The sequence below is a fragment of the Saccostrea cucullata genome, unplaced genomic scaffold (assembly GCF_032062105.1).
Source record: "Saccostrea cucullata isolate Sc308-1 unplaced genomic scaffold, CSIRO_AGI_Scuc_v1 ctg4325, whole genome shotgun sequence".
In the NCBI taxonomy this organism is placed as follows: domain Eukaryota; kingdom Metazoa; phylum Mollusca; class Bivalvia; order Ostreida; family Ostreidae; genus Saccostrea; species Saccostrea cuccullata.
Genome location: NW_026930119.1, coordinates 6,094 through 32,455, shown reverse-complemented (window position 1 = coordinate 32,455; position 26,362 = coordinate 6,094). Strand labels below are relative to the sequence as shown.

The 26,362-nt window shown below is 33.1% G+C and overlaps 1 protein-coding gene across 2 annotated transcripts; it reads right to left on the bottom strand.

The window, feature by feature from the left end:
- LOC134282959 (uncharacterized) lies at window positions 1–26,246 on the bottom strand. 2 transcript variants are annotated; one of them, XM_062765385.1, is made up of 5 exons: window positions 26,158–26,246; window positions 23,912–24,049; window positions 23,636–23,764; window positions 23,413–23,530; window positions 1–1,290 (listed from the first exon to the last, which is right to left on the bottom strand). In XM_062765385.1, exons 1-5 carry the CDS (start codon window positions 26,219–26,221, stop codon window positions 1,056–1,058), a joined length of 684 nt encoding a protein of 227 aa, XP_062621369.1. In that variant the 5' UTR covers window positions 26,222–26,246; the 3' UTR covers window positions 1–1,055. The 2 variants fall into 2 exon arrangements, with proteins under 2 accessions (XP_062621369.1, XP_062621368.1); XM_062765384.1 differs by having other exon boundaries at window positions 3–1,290; window positions 23,636–23,770.
- Between the last annotated feature and the right edge of the window lie 116 nt (window positions 26,247–26,362).

The following is a 26,362-nucleotide window of genomic DNA, read 5'->3' as shown; positions in this document are numbered from 1 at the left end:
AAAAGTGAGCTCGTCTCAGTTTTATGGCCCCCAGGCCAGATATGACGAAACTTTTGTCAACATACCTCATTTGATACTTATAAAGACAAACTAGAACACAAAAAAGAGGAAAGATGGATAAAGAAAAAGAGGGCTAGTTTAAAATAATAATTTTAAAAAATCCAACAAATTTTTATTAGGAATGGGAAAGATATCAAAATCTTATTGGATGTTTCTTATTTTGTCATGCGACTCTATATGTAGTATTTGAAAGAAATCAGACACGTACTCTCGATTTTGAAGGGTTTGGGAGAGAAATAAAAAAAAATAATAAATTATAACAACTTATCTTTTAAAACTTTGACAAGAAAAGAAAATTTTTAAAAATCTAGCAAACGAACGACCCCATAGAAAATGGTCCAAACTCCAAAGGGGGTCAAACTTTCTTTCACGTTTAAATTTTATCAAATGCCGAAATGTATTTACCAAACACTACGATGTAACAATGCTACAACAAAAGAAGGGGACAGACTTTCAATAAATATCTATGATTTTAAATTTCAATAGAAAAATGTTATGTTTCAGAAAAGGGGGGCTCTCGCTGGTCGCTACTACGAGCCTGTAAATATTGCATATCTGTTATTAAAGAAAAGAACAACATTTGTTTACTGTGTATTATCATGCCCGAACCTTGGTCAGATACGTTCGAACCATGGTAAAAATGGCTTAATGAGTTTAACTTCTATTTGGAACAGAGGTATTTAGTGTTTTGGTGATATATTGACAATTGATAAAACCCGAAATGTTCCAAAACACTTCCCAGTTGATAGTAAGAGTCTAGACCACTGACACTCGGAACAACAGCTTATTGCTTGTAAGCAAAACAAGAACCGTCCGAACCATGGTCAGTTTGCCCTAAATGTCTTTTTTTTCTTTTAAAATTCGAAAAAAAGGACCTGCGAAATTCATGCATGAAAGAAACTTAAATGAAGATTGATATTTTCTAGAATACATGTACAATACATATCTCATCATTAACACAAAAAGATCAATGAATACCAATTTTACACAGGGTACTAGTAATATTTTTTGTAATAGTAACAGTAATACAATTTATGGTCGCTGCCTCCAGCATCAGATGGATAAGCTCCAGATACCCTGTTTTTGTTGTTGAAATCCTCGTCATCAGAATAGACATACTCTTCTATAACATACATTCCCTTGACAAGCTGACAATAACCTCTAAATCTCAACAAATAAAATGGCCGTTCTGTTGGTAGTTCTATTGCTGTCCCATAATATCCATCATTTCTATGATAGAAAGAATACTCCAATTAAACTTGGAAAATGTTTAAATTATGTCATAGTGTAAAACCAAATAGATGTGGCTAATATATTGAATTACATGTACTATACGATATATAAGTATTTCTTGACACTGTGGTAAGAATATTTTCGAATACATTTGCTATTTATTGACATTTTAATCGATTTGAATTAATTAAATTGAACTTATTGGTTTCTATTACATATGTTCACAGTCAAGTGTGTGCATTTAGCATTAATCTTGAGTTACTAGTATTAAAATCATTTAACTATTTAAAATTAATTTGGCAATAAATTAGAAATATATTAAAATGTTAAACATTAAATTAACTTTAATTTATGGAATCAGTTTACTTAAATGATTAATGATAATTATTTTTAACATTAAATTGGCGTTGAAAAATTAAGATTTATGTGAATAAAAAAGACCTAAAATGACACCTAAATTTTTGTGTTTTATAAATTCAAAATGAATGTTATATTTTCAACAACCTAGCAAAACAAGCATTCTGAGAGTATGGCATAAGCAATACATGTCCCCTGGCCTACTGGGTTCCCCTTTTTCTTCAGAATGTCATTCTATAATATGCAAAAGTTATAACCAAGGTAAAAGTGCTTTATTTTGAGGTTGTGTCAATGCCTTTAACCTAATAAAATCATCCACATAAAGACGAAAATTCAACTCATTTTTCCAACGTCATTTTCTCGTTTCATATTCATGTCGACCATCGGAATAGCACAGTACGAACCCGATCTTAATTAAACGAATATAAAAAATTCAAAATACCATAATTCTGTCAAAAATCAATGAAGCTATACAGTCGAAATTCAAACTTGATCTTTAACTGATAATAATAAATTTCACTCTTTGGTATAAGAGGAGTTGCGGATAAGAGATATACGTAACCCAAATCGTAACAAACAGACGGACATACGGACAGACGGTATACAGACGGACGATACCGATTACTAATACCCTCCAACTTCTCAAGCGGGGGTATAACAATACCCCGATAACACTGGCCAATTCATACTGAATGATTGTTTACCAGTGCGGCATTAGTCATCAGCAACATGCGATCAGTCAAAGCCTGTTTACTGTCCTCAAAAAAGCACGTGCCATATTTGTTGTGATTTAACCGAATTGAGTTAATTTTTTTTACGTATGAGATGAAATTTTTATGCTATCATGTGGTTGTTAAATGAATATCTGGCATTCGTCATTCTCCTCGCGGTCGTGCCGACAAATTGAATACCGCGCGTTGTTTTGAACATATTTTATTGACAAGCAAAAGGATAAGAAACAAGTTCTAACAACTTACTAGTTCTTCTCCTTCATGAAACACATAGTAATTGTCATGCAAAATAGTAGCAAAAACGTGTACAAATAAGAGTCAATAATATATCTAACTAATGTACAGGACTCATTTATGAATTTATGAACAGCGGCAAAAATGCCAATGTTTACTTCAATTGAAAGATTTTCGTTGCCCCATTGCAGTAGGTGTACATCTATGATGTTTAAATCAAGTCAAAAAAGATAGTCAAAAAGATTACTTCGAGCATTACAGTATTTTTTACAAACAAAGAAAAAATGATAGGCATCTTCCTGTCTACCACAAGAGAAATGGGATAATCAATGATATTACGTTTGAATAAGTCTTGGTTCAATACACAGTTGTGCCTTAATTTAGTATGAATAATGTTAGTATACGTTTACCAAACAACAAATATGATGGTGCTTTAGGATTATTATCACTTTTAATCTTACGAAAAGAATTGACTGAGATGGCTTCCCTTGTATCTGTATTCAATAAATTCCATTTTTTAACTGCATCAGGTACAAACGATTTGTTAAATATTTCTAACCTGCCTCTCGGGATAGTTAATTGATCTTTTATTTATTTCGTGTATTGTATCTTGATGTGTGTTCTCGTTTCTTGGGACTATATCTTGTATATATTCCGGTACATCACAATTATTAATTTTGAACATTGTAATCATTTTTGATTGGTAACGACGGTTTTTCAAAGGTACCCACCCTGTTTCAAAATAGAGTGATTCTCTTGAAGCTAGTATCGGAAGACCAGTAACTATTCAAGCAGCCATTAATTATACTTTTTCAAGTTTTTCTACATCAGATAAAGAGCAACCATCCCAGACAATTGAAGCATATTCAAGTGTAGGTCTTACAAATGTTGTATACAAAAGAGAAAGATTTTTCCTATCTATTGAAAATTTCAACTTCTTCAATAACCCCAATTTCCTATCAGCATTATTAACAATACTATCTATATATTCAGACCAGCTGAGATTTTGTGACAACAATGTACCCAAATGGCGATGCGCCGATACAAACTCCAGTGCATTGCCTTGAAAATACAAGTTAGGTAAAACAGGTCTATGTTTTAAAGAAAAAAATACAACCTTTGTTTTTGCTAGATTAAATCTTAAAAGCCATTTACTCGACCATTTATCTAAAACATCAAGATCATGGTTTAACCTGTATTCTATATCTAGTACATTATATGATGCATGTTGCAGTGAATTGTCATCAGCAAATAATCTACACATTGTAAGCATATTTTCAGCAACATCATTAATATATATAAAAAATAAAAGAGGACCTAGAACTGAGCCTTGAGGAACACCTGCATATATATTGAGGTTGGATGATAGCAGATCTTTATACATAACTTTTTGTGATCTATTTCTCAAGTAACTTGTAAACCACAGTAAAAGATCACCAGATATTCCATACGTTTGTAATTTGAAAAGAAGACCCTTGTGCCATACTCTGTTGAATGCTTTAGATAGATCACAAAAAACTATACAACACGATTTGCCTTCATCTATACTTTGCACAATACTTTAAGTTTTTAGAAGTTGGTACACTGTAGAATGACCAGGTAAAAAACCGTTTGATATCGATAAAATAAATTGTTATAATGAAAATAATTATACACGTGTTTGAAAATAATTCTGGCTAAGCTATTTTCCCCATTATCTATAGTAATTTGTAATGGAGGGATATCATTGGATGATTTAATATTAAATGCGTCCTTCATTAGTTTCCAATATAATTTGTTGTTGTTTTAGTTTGCGTCTATTAGGTGCATTTCTATATTGTCATAGTAATTAGCTATAGCATATTTTTTAATGTTATTGAACGTGTTTGGAACTTTTTTGAATCCAGCCCAATCCGAATCTTTCTTCGTTCTTAATGCTTTATTTCGTAATCTATTTCTAAGTCTTAGAGTTTTACGCAGAGTGGAGTCCATCCAAGGTTTATCTCGTGGACGTATAGTAATTGTTTTTTCACAGAAAGATTGTCTAACACATCAGAGAAATTTATTTGAAAATTTGTCGGTAGCCGCGTCTATATTGTCGACATCATTGATATATTTATCCCAGTCACAATTTTGTATTAAGGAATTTAATTTGTCAAAGTCACAATTTTTATAATCCCATATCTTTCTTTTGTAAGCGCGATTGTAATTTATATTCGAGGCTAGTGCAATATAAGTTGCTTTGTGATCACTAAAAGCTGGGTCAATTTCAAGGACACCCGAATCATATACCTGAATATCAGGTGAAGTGAAAACTGGGTCAAGAAGCGTGTATTGTTAGAAATTCTCGTCGGTACGTGGATGTAACACTAGTATTTGAGATGTATAACTTGGTACCTAGAATAAAATTAAAGCAATATGAGCTGCATGTTTGACATTAAAAAAAAATGTTGCAAATTTGTAATTAATTATTTCAATGACAGAAAAATAGAACATTTATAAACATCTGTTGTTCATATTTGCTATTAAAGAACTTTTTATACACTTTGATTGAAGCAAAATTGAGTTATTGTCGTCCTGTACAATAATGATTTCTTATATAATACTGTATATTCAGTTATACAGAAATATTTCTTCTGAAACATTTTAAAACTTTATTTTGGTTTTATTGATCATAAGGGTTTAGATTACATACAGATTAATCATAATAACACATTTTACAAACAAAATAAAATTTTCAAAAATGCAGCTCATATTGCTTTAAACACTAGTACATTGCCGAATGCGTGCTTAAAAATGAATATGAACAGAGGCACAGTCTTCAAAACAAATTCGTAAACACTACGAGGTACATTTTGACGTCATCAGTGTTGCGCCGACCGATTTGGTAGATTCGTTTACATGAGAGGAAAATTTTATTTATAGAGATATTTCACTGAAATTTACAGGCATTATTTAAAAAAATGTTGGTCATGATGTATGCCAATTTTTACGGCGCCGCTGGAGGGCCAGGTAAAAAAAATAGTTTTATTTGTTCGGACAAATTAGAAATTCGTTCGGACGAATTAGAAATTTGTTCGGACAAATAAGTTATTTGTTCGGACAGATTAGATATTTGTTCGGACAAATTAGAAAATCGTTCGGACGAATTAGTTATTTGTTCGGACGAATAAGAAATTCGTTCGGGCAAATTAGTTATTTGTTCGGACGGATTAGATATTTGTTCGGACAAATTAGATGTTTGCACAAATTATCTTGTAAAGAGAGATAGACAATTTGTCTATTCAGGAAGATTCATCCCTTTTTAATACATAAATAGCTCTTTGGATCATGACATTCACACGTTGCAACTAGACATGTACTATTAAAGTCGGGTATGTTGATTGTAAATATTCGGAAATAATAGTTCTATACCGGTATATATTATAGGCCTAAAGTCTGCCATTCTGAAAGTATATTATCTGAGAGCCCACTAGTAAATTCAAAGGGTCAGTTACTTCTTATCAAACATCTTTTCACTCCCATCCCTGACACACTCATAAGATTTGTCATAAATAAACATCGTCTGATTCTACCAGACCAACTTTTGCTGTTGGTGTTAAATTGGTAACACTGGGGTGCCAGTGGTCAGTCATCTTTTAAAAGATGAAATCCACTCCTTAAGGTTTTATTCATACTGCAGGCAATTGGTACGGGAAAAAATTGGCATTGAAAAAGTACCCCCCCCCCCGAAATAGGACTGTCAACTTTGGGCAACTTTTCCTGTGTCCCTTCTTTTTTTTTGCTTGTCAACTTTTCAGGTGGGTATTTTTTCTCGGCCCCCCCCCCCCCTCCACTTTCAAAAACGCTGCTACGTGGCTGTATTGTATTATATTAAAAAAAACTTCGGACTCAAAATATCTAGCCTCTTATTCAATGGGTCTTAATTTTTTTTAAGGTGGGGCTTACTAGCTAGAACATTTGTAGTTTTGTTTCCATACCGCTGTTCCCACATTTAAGTATTTTGTGATAAAGGAACAAAAAGAGGGAATCTCATAAGTCCATCTCCAATGGATTCTTTCTAAGATCGTTAAAAACTATCATTAAGTGTCTATATAAATTTTATTTTATATTTAAATATCGGAAAAGCGCATGAATTAAAACACGCAGGTATAATATTGACCAAATTAAACACACACCCCTTTCCGGGAAAAGGATAAAAAATAGATGAATTCATGTACGTTCCTAGAAAGTGCAGTAAAATTTAAAAACACAACATAATTTGATGCAAGTTAAGCTTCTCAATGATTAAGACAATCGATCGTTTTTAAATAGAGGAGGGGGGTGTTACTTGAAAATATTTGACATTCATTCATTCATGATTTATTTTCCCCATAAAGGGGGTTGGTTTCATTATTCCCCTTTCTAGTGAGTCATTGGCCTAACAAACCTTCGAAATGGTACTCAACTGTAAAAGCGTACAGGGAATACCCCGGATACCAGATTGACCGGTTGACATCTTAATTCACCGGCTCGCGAGTCATAGGAACAACCTGAGATCAGTACGAACGGAACAGGTTCATTTTTGTGAAGTTTTCTTAATTCACAAACAGGAATATTTAATTAAAAACTCAGTGAGGACCTTTTTTTCATTTTATACACCGCATATGTACCAGATTGATTGATTGAATGTTTTAAGCCGAATCGGCAATATTTCAGCTACATATCGGCGACATATTTATCATAAATGTATTTCAAAAATCATTCACATGTCATGATTAATAAATGCAGGGTAGTGAATATGTACATAAAAATTATAAGAAAGAAATCAACATAAAAACGACTTATCTTCAAAATATTTATTGGTAATGTAGTTCATTAAAGTTATTTTGCAAAGAATCAAAATAAAATGAAACGTCTTGGTCCAAATCGCACATAAATCGCGGTGTCCTGACAGTTGTTTACATATTCTCTAATTTGTCCGAACAAATAACTAATTTGTCCGAACGAATTTCTAATTCGTCCGTACAAATAACTAATTTGTCCGAACGAATTTCTAATTTGTCCGAACGAATATCTAATTCGTCCGAACAAATGTCTAATTCGTCCGAACAAATAACTAATTCGTCCGAACGAATTTCTAATTTGTCCGAACGAATAAAAATATTTTTTTACCTGGCCCTCCAGCAGCGCCGTAAATTTTTAACTCTATAGTCCTAGTGAAACAAAAGATATTAAAAATGTTCGCGTTTTTCTGGGACAACCCTCGTATTTTTTTATAGTATTAATAAAAAAGATCATTCTTTACGTTTAATATATTGTCAATAAATGGAGGGTCACTGTGACAGGGGCTTATGTTACGGTGTACTACCCTACACCCGTTATTGTAAAAACAACATGCCTGCGGATTGGGCAGTTGGGGTTAGCCTATAATTGTCTCGTTTGAGAAAACCTAAACTACCAAGGTTTATTCCCCGAATGGCTACTCGGAAAAAACAAGTAACTATCACACTCAATTAAGGGGCCCTCTAAGGGGTACAGGTACACTTACCTGTATGAATAATCTAACAGATTTTAAATAAAATAAAATGACTTTTTAAATCATTTTTTTTTATTTGAGCACTAGTATGAATAAATATTTTGTATACATATTTTTTTAAATAAAACATTTTACAAGCACAAAACATATTAAAAAGTATAAATTATCTTGAAGTTCTATTGTTTAACAGCACTGACTTTCACATTATATATCACTTTCATATCACACATATTTACAATTATATTTACAATTTATTCAGTCCATCTCCATATGTTTCATCACAACTAAGGGATCATTATTCAAGGTGATGAAGTTCAGATGCAGAGTCCGTATATGTATTATAAAAATTGAAACATAAACTTTTGTTTTTTATGATGATTTAAAAGAATGTTTTGATAATTAAAAATGAAAAATAAAAAGAATTAAATTAGACAAAACTTTATAGAGAAATACTTCATTTATCATACATAAATATCTATATTATTTGAAGGAAAAAAATCATTTGTATTGATTTATTTAAAAGAGTTTGAAAATGAATCACAAAAAGGGGATAATAATTAGTAAATTCTCAATCAATACTATTGAAAAGTTTGAAAAATAAAATTAAAGGTACAATGAAAATTTTATTTCTCTTAAATCTTAATTTTATCTATTTATATTTATTTATCTATTTTCTATTCAGTATATTTCGGAAAATAAAAAAAACTCCTAATTAAAATAAAATTGAATGAATATATCTGATTTATAAAATATTGGTTATCCAGGTAAACACAGATTAGTCTACCTGTACCCCTTTGAGGGCCCCTAAATTGAGTGTGATAATTACTTGTTTTTTTCGAGTAGCCATTCGGGGAACACACCAGTACCATATCCCCTGTGTTTTTATAAGTTAACACTGTTTTTTTACCTATCTAAAGGCTAATTATTATATCTACTGGATATCTGCATTTCATTTCCTAAATTTCGCATTGCATTTTTCGACAATTTTTGTTGTTATTTCGGAATCCGACACTTTTATTTTCATTTCCGACATTATTTTTTTTTTCTTCACATTTTTGGATTTTTTTAAAGATACCTTTATGGCACTTTAAGGTTAACATATATAACAAAGATGGAAATAGACTTTTAACAGGGTATTGTATATATGTATTATCTAATATTATTATTAATTCAAATCACGTTTCTTTTTCGAATCTAATCATTAAGAGGGTCGTTCAAAAATTACGCGGACTGTGCTAAATTTTACTCTTACAGACGTCATATAGTTATGAAATTTCACAGAGATTTGTATCTTAAAGATACCAATAAATTTTGAGCAAAATTTCTGTATTTTAAAAGAATTCTACTAAAATTATCGGTATGTTGATATCGCTGATGGAGAGGTACGGAGCACGACAAAAAATTTGAAGAAAAGCATGCAGACTCCAAAATTTAACTCATTAATTTTCTATAATTCGCGATATTTTTCGACAAATTTCTCAAATGTGTCTTTAAATTGTTCTATTATTATGTATTTAGATTTCTGACGTGATATTTGAAGTACTAACAGAAATATAGTGATTTTTCTCTGATGTGATTCCCGTCAAAACAACTGTGAAAATGACGTCTCCTGAATTGACGGCGCACCACACTTTTGTTTAATGTGTAATGCTCGAGATATCGCCAACATAGATCCAAAATATGCATAATAAAACATGTAGTAAACTAGGGTATTCGTGACATCCGTCCACAAATAGCAAATTGAAATTTGAGACCGTTAGAACCTCTGTAAAAAGGCTATACGGGAGAACGGGAAGAAGATTATCGACGAAAACTTTATCCGGACTGTAAAGAACGTGATTGAGAGTCACCAATATCACACTACATCTCATAAATACCTGCAGTTTTTGGTTTTAAAACAAAAAAAGAATATTCTTTATTTGATTAATAGATTTTAAGCTTGACAAGAATTGGTGTTTGGATGCTGAGTAGACAAGGTAACTCAAACTGTACAGGAACTCTTGGGAAAATGTTAAGAAAATGAAAGTTCAAACACATATTTTTTTTATAACGCCTGTGACGTCGAAGATTTTGCTGCTCCGTGACTAACTGATATGTGCTGAAAAATCACTCAGAATTGATACCAATTTACAACATTTTGATATGAAATTTTGAAGACCATATAAGTAAAGATTCTTTTATATTATGTGTGATATTTTACCCGATTATGTCGTCAAATATTTTTTCTGTGCAACAAGTCCGCGTAATTTTTGAACGGCCCTCGTACATACACTCTTTATACAATATTATGTCTAGTTAGAGTTAAGTGAAAGTTCACAATACCTATATCTGCCCCAGGGTCAAATCAGTCAAGTTTCTTTGACAGCTAAGCAAGGCCTTTTATTTGAATATCTAAAATATTTTACTTTAAGGGACTCCGACCCTCAGCCAGGAAGGAAAACTCTTTAATTTATAATTTAATTCAAAAAGTCTTTCAATGAGGCTTGAAAATTAAATCTTTTATGCACAATTTTCATTATATGCTTTTCAATGTGCTTCAAGGTTCTTTCAACTTCTCAGAAACGTCTAATTAAAAGTAGAAATTTTTATCCCAAAAAGCATTTTTAGATACCAATGTTTATTAACATGATATGAAATTAGAAGTGATTTATGGAGCTTTGTAAAGAACCTTGAAGCACACTGGGAGGAATATAATGAAAATTGTTGTATTTCTCTTTTATAATTTATTGCTTTTTGAAAAACTTTTTTACAAAAGGAAAACATTGAGAGAGAGAGAGACAGAGTGACAGAGAGAAAGAGAGAGAGAGAGAGAGAAGGGTCAGAGAGAGAGAGGGAGAGAGAGAGAGAAGGGTCAGAGAGAGAGAAATGATTAAGAAAATAATTCAGTCAATGGCCTCCAGCTTTCATCAAAAGATTCTTTTTCATTATTTTTATAAGATATATATTTTTGTAATTCATATATTGTTTTAATAGAGGATATCAACCCATCTAAGGAGATGTTTCTGTTTTGCATTTGTACAGATAGATATAATGTTTAATTTGTAAGGCAATAATATTTTTAAGCTTATCAGTTCTCTGCACAGAGCTGTGTCAAAGTCAATGCCTAATAATTTGAAGGTTACTTTTCCCCACTCTAATGTATGATCTGTACTTAGCGTATCATTGCTGCCTTTTTTAGACCCAATCCAAACTACTTGAGTTTTACTGTATTTTATATGCAAGCCTGACATATTCGCAAATCTTTTAAGAGTATTGAGACTTGTTTGGAGTGATCTTTCACTTCCATCTAATATTAAAGAAGTATCATCTGCCAACATACTTAACTTTTTTTCAGTATTCATAAATTGAATCCCCTTTTTATCCTTATTGTTTCGAATGCTGATTGCAAGGCTTTCTGCACAAATAAGAAATAGATATGGAGACAAAGGGTCTCCTTGACGGCAGCCTCTGTGTAGGTTAAAAGATTTCGACAAATTGTTGTATTTAATTTTCAAGCTTCATTTAAAGACTTTTTGAATCAAATTATAAGTTAAAAAGTTGTCCTTCCTGGCTAAGGGTCGGAGTCCCTTAAGAATTTTTATAACGGAAGTTTGATTTTTTTTTTCATTGCTTAAAAATTACTGACATGAACTGGACAAGTTTCGGAGATGAAAACTTTTTAAATGTAAACACTGTCGGAAATGAAAAGTTCAATTTTTTTTTTTTTTTTTTTTGTGAAAATTCCGGAAATGATATGCAGCCTATTAAATATTATTCTGGGACAAGGTAAATGTGCATTAATTGGAGAAATCAGACCAAAGTCGATAAATTGCTGGATTTTTTAATGCCTTTATTATTCATATTTGATATACATGTCACTCATATAAAATCTCTGTGCACTGCATTAATAATATATTTATACTAAATATCTCGGTTTCAATAAAAATCCGAACATTTTATACGCCCCTCCTAAATGTTTTTTTTTTTGGCGGGGGGGGGGGGGGGTTATGGGGCGTAGTAAAATCTCGCGGATACGTGTCAAAAAAGTTTAAAGTATTAATGAATACCGGTATTGTACCTTTATATCCGACATTTTTACCCCAGAAAAAAGAGCTTGAGTTTAAAGACAACCCCAATTTCAGAAGCCTGGCGTGCTAGTATTTCCCGTTAGCATCTATAAGAAACAATCCCGACTTGATTTTCCACCAGAGAAATACTGCTTCAGTAGAGATTTTTTTCTCCCTATCCACTGTTTTACTAGCTATAGGGAGAATCTTTTCAACCAATACATAATAAAGAGAAACTTGACTTGCATACAATTTTTTTTTTCTAAATTAAATAGAAAGTGTCTTTTAAAATCATGACGCATCAAAAACTTCGTGGTAGCTACTTGGTTAACGTTAGATGTTTCTTTTAAGTGTGTTTGTAATTAGTTTGTTTTGTTGCGTTCAGACAGATATTCAAGATCGTATGCAGATGTACAATACAGAAGACATATCCCCTGCAAATGTACATACGCTGGATCGTTGATTGAAATCATTACAGTTTTGACTTCTTGTCACTTAAAAAAAATAAAAACAAACTACTAGCGCATGTCACGAACCAGAAAAAGTTAAAGGAACTCACAGCATCATAGAATAATGAATTACCTGTATAATAATATAATAATAGGCGTGACTTAAGAAATTTACTCTCTCAATGTACATAGGTGTCGAAACCGAGGGGGGGGGGGACTTTTTTGCAAAGATCGTCATATTAATATATGCAGTGAAAATTGGGACGTAAATTTAACCACTGTTTCAACGGGCACGTTGCAGTGTAGTCAGGTAAGTGGTAGTGTTTGGGAAAAAAATTGGTTCTGAAAAAAGTTAAAATCACCTACCCATCCCCCGTGAAAAATTTCCTTTTTCTTTTTTGTGCTTGTCAAGTTTCTTTTTGAGGTTTGACAATTTTTTCCCTTTGAAATAGCCCCCCCCCCTTCCAATTTACTTCCGACGCCAATGATGTTACAGCAATTGAAATTTTATTTCTAAATTTTTAATTCTAAAGATGGTCTTTTAAAAATTGTAAGGAAGAATTATCTTACGTAGATTTTATAAGTATATTTGCTTGTATATTCAAATTACACTTTAAAAAGATATGAAATTCATAACCAATAGCATTACATGAAATGCATGTCGCCCAAGTGGCACAGTGGTTAGAGCGTCGAAGTGAGGAGTTGATCCTTACGTCGCGGGTTCGAATCCCTTTTTGGGACGTGGAGACCGGTCCTTCGGATGAAACCGTATAAAACGGGGTCCCATGTCGCAGTAGGTGCTGGCACGAAAAAGATCCCTCCTACTCAATGGCCATAAGTGCCGAGTAAAGGACGAAATCTGTAGCTCATTGGCGGCAAGTATGGGTGAAAAAGTCTCGAGAGCGACGTTAAGCAGCATTTAATCCATAAATCAGTCTTTATTGTGGATGTATTTTTTTATGTTTTAAGGTCGGCCCTGTCTCTTTCTATAGTTTTTGAGCTACGAAAATAAACCCTGTCCAAAAATTTTCGTTTATAACATTAAGATATCTGAAATACAGAGGGCGGACCTTTTCTGATAACTGCGTTTTAAGGTCCGCCCTGTCTCTTTCTCTGTTTTTGAGCTATACGAAAATAAAACCTGTCCAAAATTTCCCTTTATGACATGAAGATATCTGAAATACAGAGGGTGGACCTTTTTGATTACTGCGTTTAAGGTCCGCCCTGTCTCTTTCTAAAGTTTTTGAGCTACGAAAATAAACCCTGTCCAAAAATTTCCATTTATGACATGAATATATCGAAATACGGAGGGCGGACCTTTTCTGATAACTGCGTTTTAAGGTCCGCCCTGTCCCCTTCTCTAGTTTATAAGCTACGAAAAAAAAAACCTGTCCAAAATTTGCCCTTTATAACATAAAAATATCTGAAATACAGAGGGCGGACCTTTTCTGATAACTGCGGTTTAAGGCCCGCTCTGTCTCTTTCTCTAGTTTTTGAGCTACGAAAATAAAACCTGTCCAAAAATTTCCCTTTATGACATGAAGATAACTGAAGTACAGAGGGCCGATCTTTTCTGATAACTGCTATTTAAGGTCCGCCCTGTCTGTTACTCTAGTTTTTTAAGCTAAGAAAATAAACCCTGTCCAAAAATTTCCCTTTATGACAAGAAGATATCTGAAATACAGAGGGCGGACCTATTCTGATAACTGTGTTTTACAAAAAAAAAAAAAAAAAACTTAGACCTTTCAAACTGCTGATAACTTTTTATTGCACATGTACGTTGATTTGAAATTAGTTTTAATCTTTAAAAAAAGAATTTAACAAGATATTTTCTTGCCAGCTATTTCAAAAAGAATCATTAATTTTATAAAATTATACAGTCAGCTTAAGTTTTTGGTGTGAGTCGTAAGTTCTTTGTAAAACAATCCCCTGATGTATATATGTTTTCCATATAGAGTGAGCTGCTTTAGTCTTTAACTGAACATTACAATCACGTATTTTGTTTCTGCAGTAAATGTAAATAGAGATCAAATTCAATGTTAGGTTATATTTTACACTATCCACAAATAAAGGACCAAAATATGATTATAAACAAAGAACAAAAGATAATTGTTAAGACTACAGGAAGCCAGAGAAGTACATGTACTCTTTATCGATCTTAGCTCCACACTTGGGATAAGGAATTTCTTCAGTTAAGGACATTGGCAACGTTTCTGGCTTTCGGATAGAATTTTTCAAGATTTTTTGAACAGGTTTAATGGTACCAAACAGGTTCAATTCAGGTCCATTTTACCCATCAAGCGAGCCTTCCTTTATAAATTTTGTCAAATCAATGTTTTTACAATTTTCAACGCATTTCATATGTAAAATGTTGATAAAATGGGCCTATATTATTTTCAACCATACATTTTCTCCAAAACCCATTTATTTCATAAGGTTTATACATAAAATACAATGTTGAAAACTTATTTCCGATGACATGCATATACTTTGGCTGAAAATGCAAATATTGAAACAAAACACAGAAATACCAGCACTGTTCTTTAAATTTGAGCTATTTCCCTTAACATCTAATCAATATTCAAAATGATCAAGAGACTGGTTGTTTGTTTCTATTCTATAATTTATTTTATTGGAAGCGAACTGTCATAAAACATTTTTGCAAGGATTTATAGTAACTTTTAATGGTGCCTCATTCACAATAATCTATACAATCATTCTCATCTGGTCTACCTAGCTATCACCACTTTCAGCATTATAATCTCACATCTTTGCACTTCCCAGCAGTCATGTGCCTATTCCGAATGACAACATGTTGACTGTCTGTCCCCTCAGCACAATGTAAACAAACCCATCGCTGCTTTTCTTTTATTACTGTAGAGTTGATTATATCCGATAAAAAAACACACTTGCTTTTGTTTACCTCTCAGTCTGTAACATATGCTTTATTTGTTTTCAGCGCCTAGAGAATTCCATACGGAGATCACTCTCAATGACTTTTTTTCATAAATGAGAAAACCTATGTATAAACCCTTTTTCTCCGGAAACCTTGCATTGCCAATGACCTTAAAGCTGACATGAACTCTTAAAAAGCCATCATTATTGTCATTTTTCATCTTTGTACGACTTACTACATTCCTGTACGCCTTTGTCCGCCATATTTCTTCGATTCCGCCATATTTAAAGCTGAACACGACTCGTAAATAGGCATACGCCATTTTCGATAGCATTATCTACGATACATCAATACTAGGGTATACTCGTCGCATTCGTTACACCTGACTGCTTTATAGTCACGGGTATCGGCGTAGAATGGCGACGCGTGTTCGTGCTGGTTATCTTGTATAACCTTTGTTTATATTTTATTGCAGTTACGTTTATCTGTGTTGTTTGTATATTGCACTGACTTATACAACTATAATTGTAAACTTATTTGGTATCTTATTTTCCTGCATTAGACGAAGTATTACGTTATTAGTCTCGCTACCGAGTTCTTTATATCATACGTCCATCTTCACCGGTGTCGACTGATTACACTGAACAGTGACTAAGTTCTGCCCTATTTATAGGGGTCTGCAGAGTGGCGAGACTCGGGAACAAAAATGGCGGACAGATTTCTTTTACGAATCGTGTTCAGCTTTAATTGAAAATTTTTGGTCACCTATACCTGCTATATATAGCCTTGTACAATTGTTTCACTTGAGTGATTTTCTAGCCTGACTGTCGACATGAACAGATCTCCGATAACAAAGTTTTTAGAAGTCCATACATTGACCAAATACATGTTTGAAAAGTAAAAATTCAACAAAAAAATAGAACTATACCGAGAATTAAATTATTTTTGAATGTTATTTGCTGCAATATAGAAAATAAACTAACACGGAGTACATACATGTACACCAAACACCCATGCAGGTCGAGAAAACGCGTCAAACGCAGTGATAAAAACATTTACCTGAATACTGCTATCGTTACAGTGATGTGCACATGTCGAAAGAATTATCCTATTTTACTTTTATTGAAAAATGCATCTCAGAAGTCATGTAATCCATTGCTAACTCAACAGTAAAAGATGCTTGGACACACGTGGCCCATGCCGATCATTTTATTTTGTCAGGGAAAATATCAAAGGTTGAAAGCTCAGTGGGTTGATTGAAAAAAAATGCAAGTAATTTTTTCAAAAATAAACATTACTCTTGTCTGTACATGTTGTAAATAAAATTTGTGATTAAGTAAAAAAAAATCTCAAAACTGAATTCGGCAGAAATGATATTTAAATAACGGTCATGTCAATCATTTTTGCATGCCCCCCCCCCCCCCGTCCAAAAAATCAAATGCCTAAATGTCAGCCTGGACAGGGGATGGCCTTTCTCCATGTGTGTATGTCTTAAAGAATGTATAGATGAACACATAAAAATTTGTATTCTGGTTCATTTTATTGCTTGTAAGATTTGAAGTAAATTATTACCGTACATCAAATTACTTGGTTTAGATTTGAGATTAGTACTAAAATAATCAGTTATAATTGACAAATAAATTTAGCGACGCAAACCAACTGCAGACTATATGCACGACCTTGTATAGAATGTACAGTATGATGCAATATATATTCGGTCAAAATGGTGACCTGTTTACACGCGCGTTCCGACTTGTATATTTATAGGGAAATAAAGTAGTTTATAAATAGAGACTGGAATTTCGGTAGTTATTTTTAACATTTTTAATCATGTGACATTTCATGTGTCACGTGATTTTATTGTCGTCTGCTACGTAAACAAATCTGAACCGGCGAAAACAAGATGGGGCGAAAAGGGAAAGAATTAAGCAACCAGGTAAAAGAAATCGCTTGGAAATTATTACAAGAAGGAAAAACTATCAGTTACGTGTCAGAAACATTAAATGTGTCCAGGACTACAATCGCCAGTTTTAAGAATCGTGTAGAACGCCGAGGTTTCATAGAAAACATACCGAGACGAGGCAGGAAACCTGTCGTGACAGCCCGAGACTATCGGAAGCTAGAAAGGCTCGTAAAAACCCACAGAAGAGAGAGTTTACAGGATATAACGGACAAATTCAATGAAAATAAGGAACGGCCTATATCTAAACGGACTGTACAATTACATCTGCATAAAAATGGATTCGTGAGACGGGTTGCAAAGAAAAAACTGGTAATTCGAGAGGTAAATAGGAGAAAGCGTTTATCTTGGTGTCGTGAAAAAGAGAAAACTCACTGTTGACAACTTTTGGAGAAAAGTTATATTCTCAGATGAATCCAAGATTGTTGTGGGACAAGACTCTCGTGTGTATATTTGGAGGAAACGGGGAGAAGATTGGAGGCCGGATTTGGTAGAGGGGCGCAAAACAAAACCATGTCACCAAGTAATGATCTGGGGATGTATCACCTGGCATGGAGTCGGCACTATTTCTGAAGTGGATGGAAATATAAATGCTGATAAATATCAGACAATCTTAGATGACAATTTCTGGCCAGTTTTAGCCCGTCATTTTCCGACTGGAAATTATATTTTCCAAGACGACAATGCCCCTGTACACCGTGCACGTTCGATTCAGGATTATTTGCACAGGAACGGGATTACAACGATGAGCTGGCCAGCCCAGAGTCCAGACTTAAATATAATTGAAAATCTGTGGCTCCTTATTAAAAGAAAACTTCAAGGAAGGATAGGGCGAATTGAGAACAAAGACGATCTCTTCCGTGAAATCCAGCGCATCTAGACCGACATTACACCAGAGTATGTCAAAAGCCTGTACAGGACCATTCCGGGACTGTTACTAAGTGTAATACGCTTAAAGGGTCACCTTACAAAGTACTAGGTAAGTTATTTTTGATTTATTTAATTTCTGAAATGGAATAAACGAGTTATAATGTTGACCTACTTTCGTCGCGAGTGTAAACACGCCGCCATTTTGTACGAATATATATTGCATCATACTGTATATCAGAACTACATGTAGATAAACAATTCACAACTATAGCTTATGAACAGCAGTTATAATACCCCTCCCCCCCTTTCAGCCGCGCAAATACCAAATAACTTCTATTTTCCCTGACCAAAATCTGATCAGCACGGACTAAGTGTATCGACGTGCTAGTCTGTACGGAGTAGTGACAGTGTGTTTACTATTGAGCTTTTGTGGAGTTTATTTCTTTTTTGTGATGCATATTTCAATAAATGGAATTCAGGGTGTATATCACTTGACTTGTGCACATCTTCGAACTGATGCAGTAACCTTATTACCAGGTATGGGTACGTTTACAGCGTTCGATGCGTTTTCTCGATATGCATCAATTGCATAGGACCTGCAAATCAAAGACGTTGGTTGTTTTGTTCCATTCAAATGATATAATTTCAAAATGTGTTTGCAAAGAACTTTATGCGGTAATGACCAATATTTGCCCCCAAATCAAACTTTGATTGAGGTAATATTTAATTAAGTTCTTAAACAGGGGAAGTACGTGCTGACTTCAAAGCACTTACGGAAGCGTATTAGCGTATTAGCACTTACGGAAGCGTAAAGTTTTCCAACTTTAAAGTTGGTAATTCCAACTTTAAAGTTGGAAATTCTTGGCTTTTCCAACTTTAAAGTTGGTAATTCCAACTTCAAAGTTGGTAATTCCAACTTTAAAGTTGGTAATTCCAACTTTAATCTTGGCTTTTCCAACTTTAAAGTTGGTAATTCCAACTTTAATCTTGGCTTTTCCAACTTTAAAGTTGGTAATTCCAACTTTAATCTTGGCTTTTCCAACTTTAATCTTGGCTTCCAACTTTAATCTTGGCTTTTCCAACTTTAAAGTTTGGTATTTCCAATTTTTAATCTTGGCTTTTCCAACTTTAAAGTTGGAAATTCCAACTTTAATCTTGGCTTTTCCAACTTTAAAGTTGGAAATTCCAACTTTAATCTTGGCTTTTCCAACTTTAAAGTTGGTAATTCCAACTTTAAAAGTTGGTAATTAATCTTGGCTTTTCCAACTTCAAAGTTGGAAATTCCAACTTTTTTAAAAGTTTGCTTTTCCAACTTTAATCTTGGCTTTTCCAACTTTAATCTTGGCTTTTCCAACTTTGATTTTTAACGTTTGAGGGAGGATTTTATTATTTATTTACTTATTAATTTTTTGCTTGTCAACATACTGAGTATTCTGGTTGGGTGCCCCCCCCCCCCCTTGAAAAAAAAACATCTATATGAATTTATTATCAATAGAAATACACAAGAGAACTTAAAGGAATATAAAGATTTCTAAGTTAAAGTTGGAAGTTTTATGTAAGGTCATAAGGAAGGTCAAGGTAAAAAAAATAAAACAAACACAGATAAAAAGAGTTCAACAATTTATTTTAATGTGCTAATATCTATTTTCTATTGTAAAAGTGCCATAATATAACTCCCCATAATCCCGTCCGCTCTTACGGAATTACCAACTTTAAAGTTGGAAAAGCCAAGATTAAAGTTGGAATTTCCAACATTAAAGTTGGAATTACCAACTTTAAAGTTGGAAAAGCCAAGATTAAAATTGGAATTACCAACTTTAAAGTTGGAAAAGCCAAGATTAAAGTTGGAATTTCCAACTTTAAAGTTGGAATTACCAACTTTAAAAAAAATATTGCGTGGCACTAATACGCTTCCGTAAGCACTGAATATTTTCATAAGTTATGACGGCATATGTACGTAATGACGTCACAAACATGACGTAAATTTCAGTTTTTTACGAATTCTACAGAATAATGTATATATTTCTTCGATATTTTGAGCAAAAGTCACTGAGCGCATGTGTGTTCAGGATCAATATTTTGATACAATGTGTAGAATGTTAATATCAATGAAATATGTAAATATTGTTCCTGAACATACATGCGCTCTATAAATTCTAAAGCTAAAATTGTTGAAATTTTGTCCATTTTGTCCTCTTTCTGAAAAAGGATATAAAATCGGACTAGTTTGTGACGTCATAAAAACAAAAATTGTGAATAAACTGCTTTGAAACTATAATATGTTCCGTTAATTTATATTTTTCATGCAATTTATTGAATTCAGCACATTTCATGAAGTTTTCAAAATTTGACTTTTGTGGGGGCAAGTATATGCAATATACCGCATATAGTTCTTTTACTGCTTTTTATTTCAAGTTTATTCTGCATAAATCGGCGCACTGTAAAACTACGTACTCATGCATCTAAATTTCTCTTCCAAACTTGCATTTTTTTTCTTTTGATTCAAATCAATAATCATACAAAAATATGATTATTATGTTGTTTATTTTGGTTTTGAAATGTGTTGATCACCCCATGTATTCTCATATGCTTTACCAAAGGAGATGTGCACAAGTCGATACCCAATCCAAAAAATCATTCAAGTGTGACGAGCGCATTGGGGTATATATATCGTTACAATGAGACAAGATATCTGAAAGAAATATGGCGGAATACGGCTATAGTTGGTATGAAACAAGTCGTACATAGATGAAAATGTTGCGTTTTTAAGAATTCATGTCAGCTTTAAAGTCATGTAAGGCGTTATTTTTAAAAGTTCAGACTAACAATATAAAAGAGATCTTTCTATTTGTTTTGGTACTTTATATAAAGATAAGACCGCTGCATTTCATTTCCGGAAATCGGCATGGCATTTCCGACATTTCTTTATTTTATTTCCGACAATTTCTTTTTTTCCGCGACATTTATTTCTTTTCATTTCCGGAATCTTTGCTAGGTATAGTACCTCTCCGGCAATTTAATGTTTACCAGATACATGTACGTAGAAATGGAATTTTGAAAAGAAATATTATACACAACATTTTTAATATAAAAATTCTGTATATATACATTTGTACATGAAGCACTAAGTCTAGTTAACAGAGTTTAATGAGCATACAATTTTTTTCATCACATTTAATGTTCACTAAATTAAATGTCAAAGACTGTGCCGAACTTCATTCTCTCTCCAGAACACTGAATAGAGAATGAGGGAGCGTAGCGGGAACGACAACACTGGATAGAGAATGAGGGAGCATAGCGGGAACGACAACACTCACAGATACTCACTTCCGCCCTAGCCCGGAGTTGAACTCTCGACCTACGGAATCTGTCTCCTAGCAGTACAGGAACAGCGCGTTAGACCGCTCGGCTATCTAGGCAAGTTAAAAACTTGCTTTCGATGCCGATGCAGTTCTCACAACGCTGCCCTGCACTACACAGTCATTGAGAGTAGAAGTGAGATACAGTTATTTGGACATTAGTTTTTAGAGGATCGTTACCAATACATGTTGTGATGATATTAATTTTATTCATAAAGCACAAAATACAACTCTTAAACTTATATAACTGCCCTAAGTGAAGGGATATTAATATAGGAAGCACAAAGAAATTCACTTTTACAAGGATACTCACTTCCGCCCTAGCTCGTGGTTGACCTTTCGACCTACGGAATCTGTCTCCTAGCAGTACAGGAAAAGCGCGTTAGACCGCTCGGCTATCTAGGCAAGTTAAAAATTTGCTTTCGATGCCGATCCAATTTTCACAACGCTGCCCTGCACTACACAGTCATTGAGAGTAGAAGTGAGATACAGTTATTTGGACATTAGTTTTTAGAGGATCGTTACCAATACATGTTGTGATGATATTAATTTTATTTATAAAGCACAAATTACAACAACTCTTAAACTTATATAACTGCCCTAAGTGAAGGAATATTAAGATAGAGAGCAAAGAGAAATTCACTTTTACAAGGATACTCACTTCCGCCCCAGCCCGGGGTTGAATTCTTGACCTACGGAATCTACGGAATCTGTCTCCTAGCAGTACAGGAACAGCGCGTTAGACCGCTCTGCTATCTAGGCAAGTTAAAAACTTGCTTTCGATGCTGCCCTGCACTACATGGTCATTGAGAATAGAAGTAAGAAACAGTTATTTGGACTGTATCGTACTTCTATTCCATAGAGCTGTTTGGAACTGCTTAAAGGTAAATAAAGTATCAGGAATAAAGTGTATATGTATAATTAAAGGAAACCATGTTTTACGCAGGGAAGGGTATAAAGTATAATACGAGTAAGTAATACCCGAAGAAAGTGATAAAAATGTCCCTGTAAATCAAAGTTTTTACAATGCTTGGATCTGTAGATCTACGGAAGCCCATTTAGGACCTATCAAAAAATATTTTTGAATTCGTTATAACGATTTTTAGAATTCGTTATAACGAATTTAATTTGTTATTCAGATATTTAGAATTCGTTATAACGAATTTGATTTGTTATAACAGATTTATTGAATTCGTTATAACGAATTTAATTTGTTATAACAGATTCATTGAATTCGTTATAACGAATTTAATTAGTTATTACGGATTTATTGAATTCGTTATAACGAATTTTAATCTGTTATTACAGATTTGTTGAATTCGTTATAACCAATTCATAACCAATTCAAGAATTTGGCTATAACGAATTCAATAAATCTGTAATAACAGATTAAATTCGTTATAACCAATTCAAGAATTTGGTTATAACGAATTCAACAAATCTGTAATAACAGATTAAATTCGTTATAACGAATTCAATGAATCTGTAATAACAAATTAAATTCGTTATAACGAATTCAATGAATCTATTATAACAAATTAAATTCGTTATAACGAGTTCAATAAATCTGTTATAACAAATTAAATTCGTTACAACGAATTCTAAAAATCGTTATAGCGAATTCAAAAATATTTTTTGATAGATTCTAAATGGGCTTCCGTAGTAGATCTGTATCAATTTGTAGCTAAATTATCGAGGCGTCTAGCTAGGAAAAGTATACCTGCAGCAGTACTCTATCTCAGTATCATCGTCAAATGTTCCAGCAGGTACATATTCTTTATAATCGTTTCCATTTACATAGTCCTCGTCATCCCAGCGCACGGTTCCCTCTCGAAAACCTGTATAGTAAATAAGTCCATGTTTAATTAACAAAAAAGTATTTTCTTCTTTATTCAATATACATTTTTGCTGAACTAGTATTTGTTTGTTCAATCGTTTCTAACCTTTTGGACAGTAGTAAGTTTGCCGTAAAATGCAGTAGTCCCCTTTAGGCCAGTGTCCGCGACCATAATAATTATAGGGAGTTTTGGTACAATAGTAGAACCGCAAGCTGGAGTCCGAAAAGTATCTACCTGCATCTGAAAGTGCGTAATTTTAAAAGTTCAATTACTCTATTTGTAATCTTGTCGCCTTTCTCTTTTATTTGACCAATACGTTCAGATTTTAGCAAAAGTAATACAATCCTCGTGAAATATCTGGTGTTGCTTGGTGCTGCTTACCATAGAAATGATTACGTCGGGTCCATCTATTTTGATTACTAACATCCTCAGTGTCTTGTTCTCGCCATCCATCATACCAGCCTTCTGGACAACCAGTGTCCGGTTTAACCAAAGTATATGACCCTACAGGCCACCTGACTAATGAAAAGAAAAGGAAAAAGATGCGCTTGTGAAATGCTGATGCCCCCGTATAGCAGCTGATGACGATCGAAGGTTAAAGTTTCTCCAATAGAAGTCAGTAGCTGTAAGGTCAAAAGATCACAAATGTTGATCCCCAGAGAAAAGACTTGTGTAATATACTAGGCCCCTGGATCATCAAACATCTTAAGTTTTAGGCAAAATCTTTCTGTTGCACATAAATATGGTAGAAGTCAAACACGCCAAAATCAAACTGTTTCATACTATTGCTTCACAAAAGTGTTGCTAATGAACTTTTACGAGAACAACTGACTTCTACAGTTGACGGTTTACTTGGACATTTAAACTTGTATAATGTATGGAAGTACAGAATAGATAATGCATAAGAAAACCTTTCTAGTGGTCATAGGTATGGTGTAAGGCGCACTAACATGTGAAGACCGGGAGTTGAGGGTAGGGTGGTTGTCGTTTTCTTCAAGGACAACTTATATGTGCGTTGAAATAACCCAATATTTTCGTTTAATTAAATGTTGAGCTAAATATTTATATCATAAAAGAGCTACAGTACATAGCTCCAGTGTAAAAGTAAGCGTCAACTGTAAAAGTCAGCGCACCTCGTAAAAGTCCATTTGCAAAATAAGAGTAATTCTCATAATGAATATTTAAGGGGCCGACTGGTGTTTTATTGTGTGAAAACTACAATACAGAAACTCTTTATTTTTATACCACATATAACTTAAATTAACTATAGTGTACATGCAAAGTTTGTACCAGCGTCCAGGTATTTTAAGGGGTCGTCTCAAAATATAGGTACATTTACTATAGGATTATATAGGAAAGTGTCATTTTTTAGCACTTTAAAGCAAATTATACAAATACTACAATACATATAGAGTTTTATTCAAACTAAAATATATGATGAGTAACATATTACAAGAGGGGGCATCTCAAAAGGCCAAAACTTAACGAATTTTCCTGTTTTTATCAAGTGCTACAAATTATGACGGGCAAAAAGGTAAAATATGAAAAAATGATAAGAATAATGGAGAGATTCTCAAATTTCTATGGTTTAAATTTCAAGGACGTATGTTTATTACTTTTTATTTAATAACGTTTATATTACATCTTTCTTTAAGAGTTTCAGTTTATCATAACGTCAAAAACACACAATAAGGACGTCAACCTCCCTATCAGTTGAAAAATGGGTTAAAAATTTACTTATTTAAGATTGTAATTACATTTTTAAACCTGTAATTTCTTAAATTTGTTTAAGGAATGAAGCTTATTTCAACTTATGTTATCCGATATAACGTACATAACTTGGGGTAGTTTACGCTTTATAAACCGCGAAGTGGTTTATAAGAAAGCGTAAACTGCCCCAAGTTTATTATATCGTATAACATAAGTTGATATAAGCTTGATTCCTTATAATTAATTTCAGTGTTGAAAATGAGACAATTTTTCCTCCGGAAAAAACTTCAAATTGAGCATATTTTAAAAGTAACGTCAAGCGGAATAATACTTTTTTGACGAAACTAATTGTGACGTAGGCAAATTATGTTAAAATAGATAAAATCTTTTAACCAATCAAATGACGTGCTACAACTAAAATTAAATTATTTAATTTTATTAATCAAGTAAAAAAATTGCTTTAAAACAGTAAATACGCGTCATTTTACTATGATGCGCGAAATATTGCGCAATGAAAACTACTGTCGGACCCCTTTATTGAATATATCAAATCAACGAATAACAATTTATTTTGTGTTTTATGTTATTGAATTTAAAACTGGATTCACGACAAGAATACCACGACGCAAATATTTTTTCGACAGGCTATGATCTAAATTTAAGTTCCTTAAATAGTATTTGGAGGAATGAATATACAGAGAAATTATTCCAAGTACGACATTTTAATAAATGGCTAAATAGTTGTTTTAGATGATAATACTTTTTTAACAAATGATTTTCACATATTGAAATTGTTATTTGAACTTGAAAGCATAACAATACAAAATGAAGAAATATTCGCAGCGGCTTTGCCATTACTAAAGATCTCTATCCATCTGATAATGCATGCACAGAATATTAAAAAATGATACTTTCACCTGAGCCTGCAATCATGAAACTGAAATAACAGAGCAGACAGAGAACCGTCTTCCTATCCATCATGCATGAAAAAGACGAAAAAAAATGATTTCGATCCCAATTAAAAACATTCAAATTTATTTGTTTCAGTCAGAACGACTTAGTCACATGCTTGCACTTACGTAACCAAATGTCAAATTGACCTCATTTGTTGCAAACATAAAC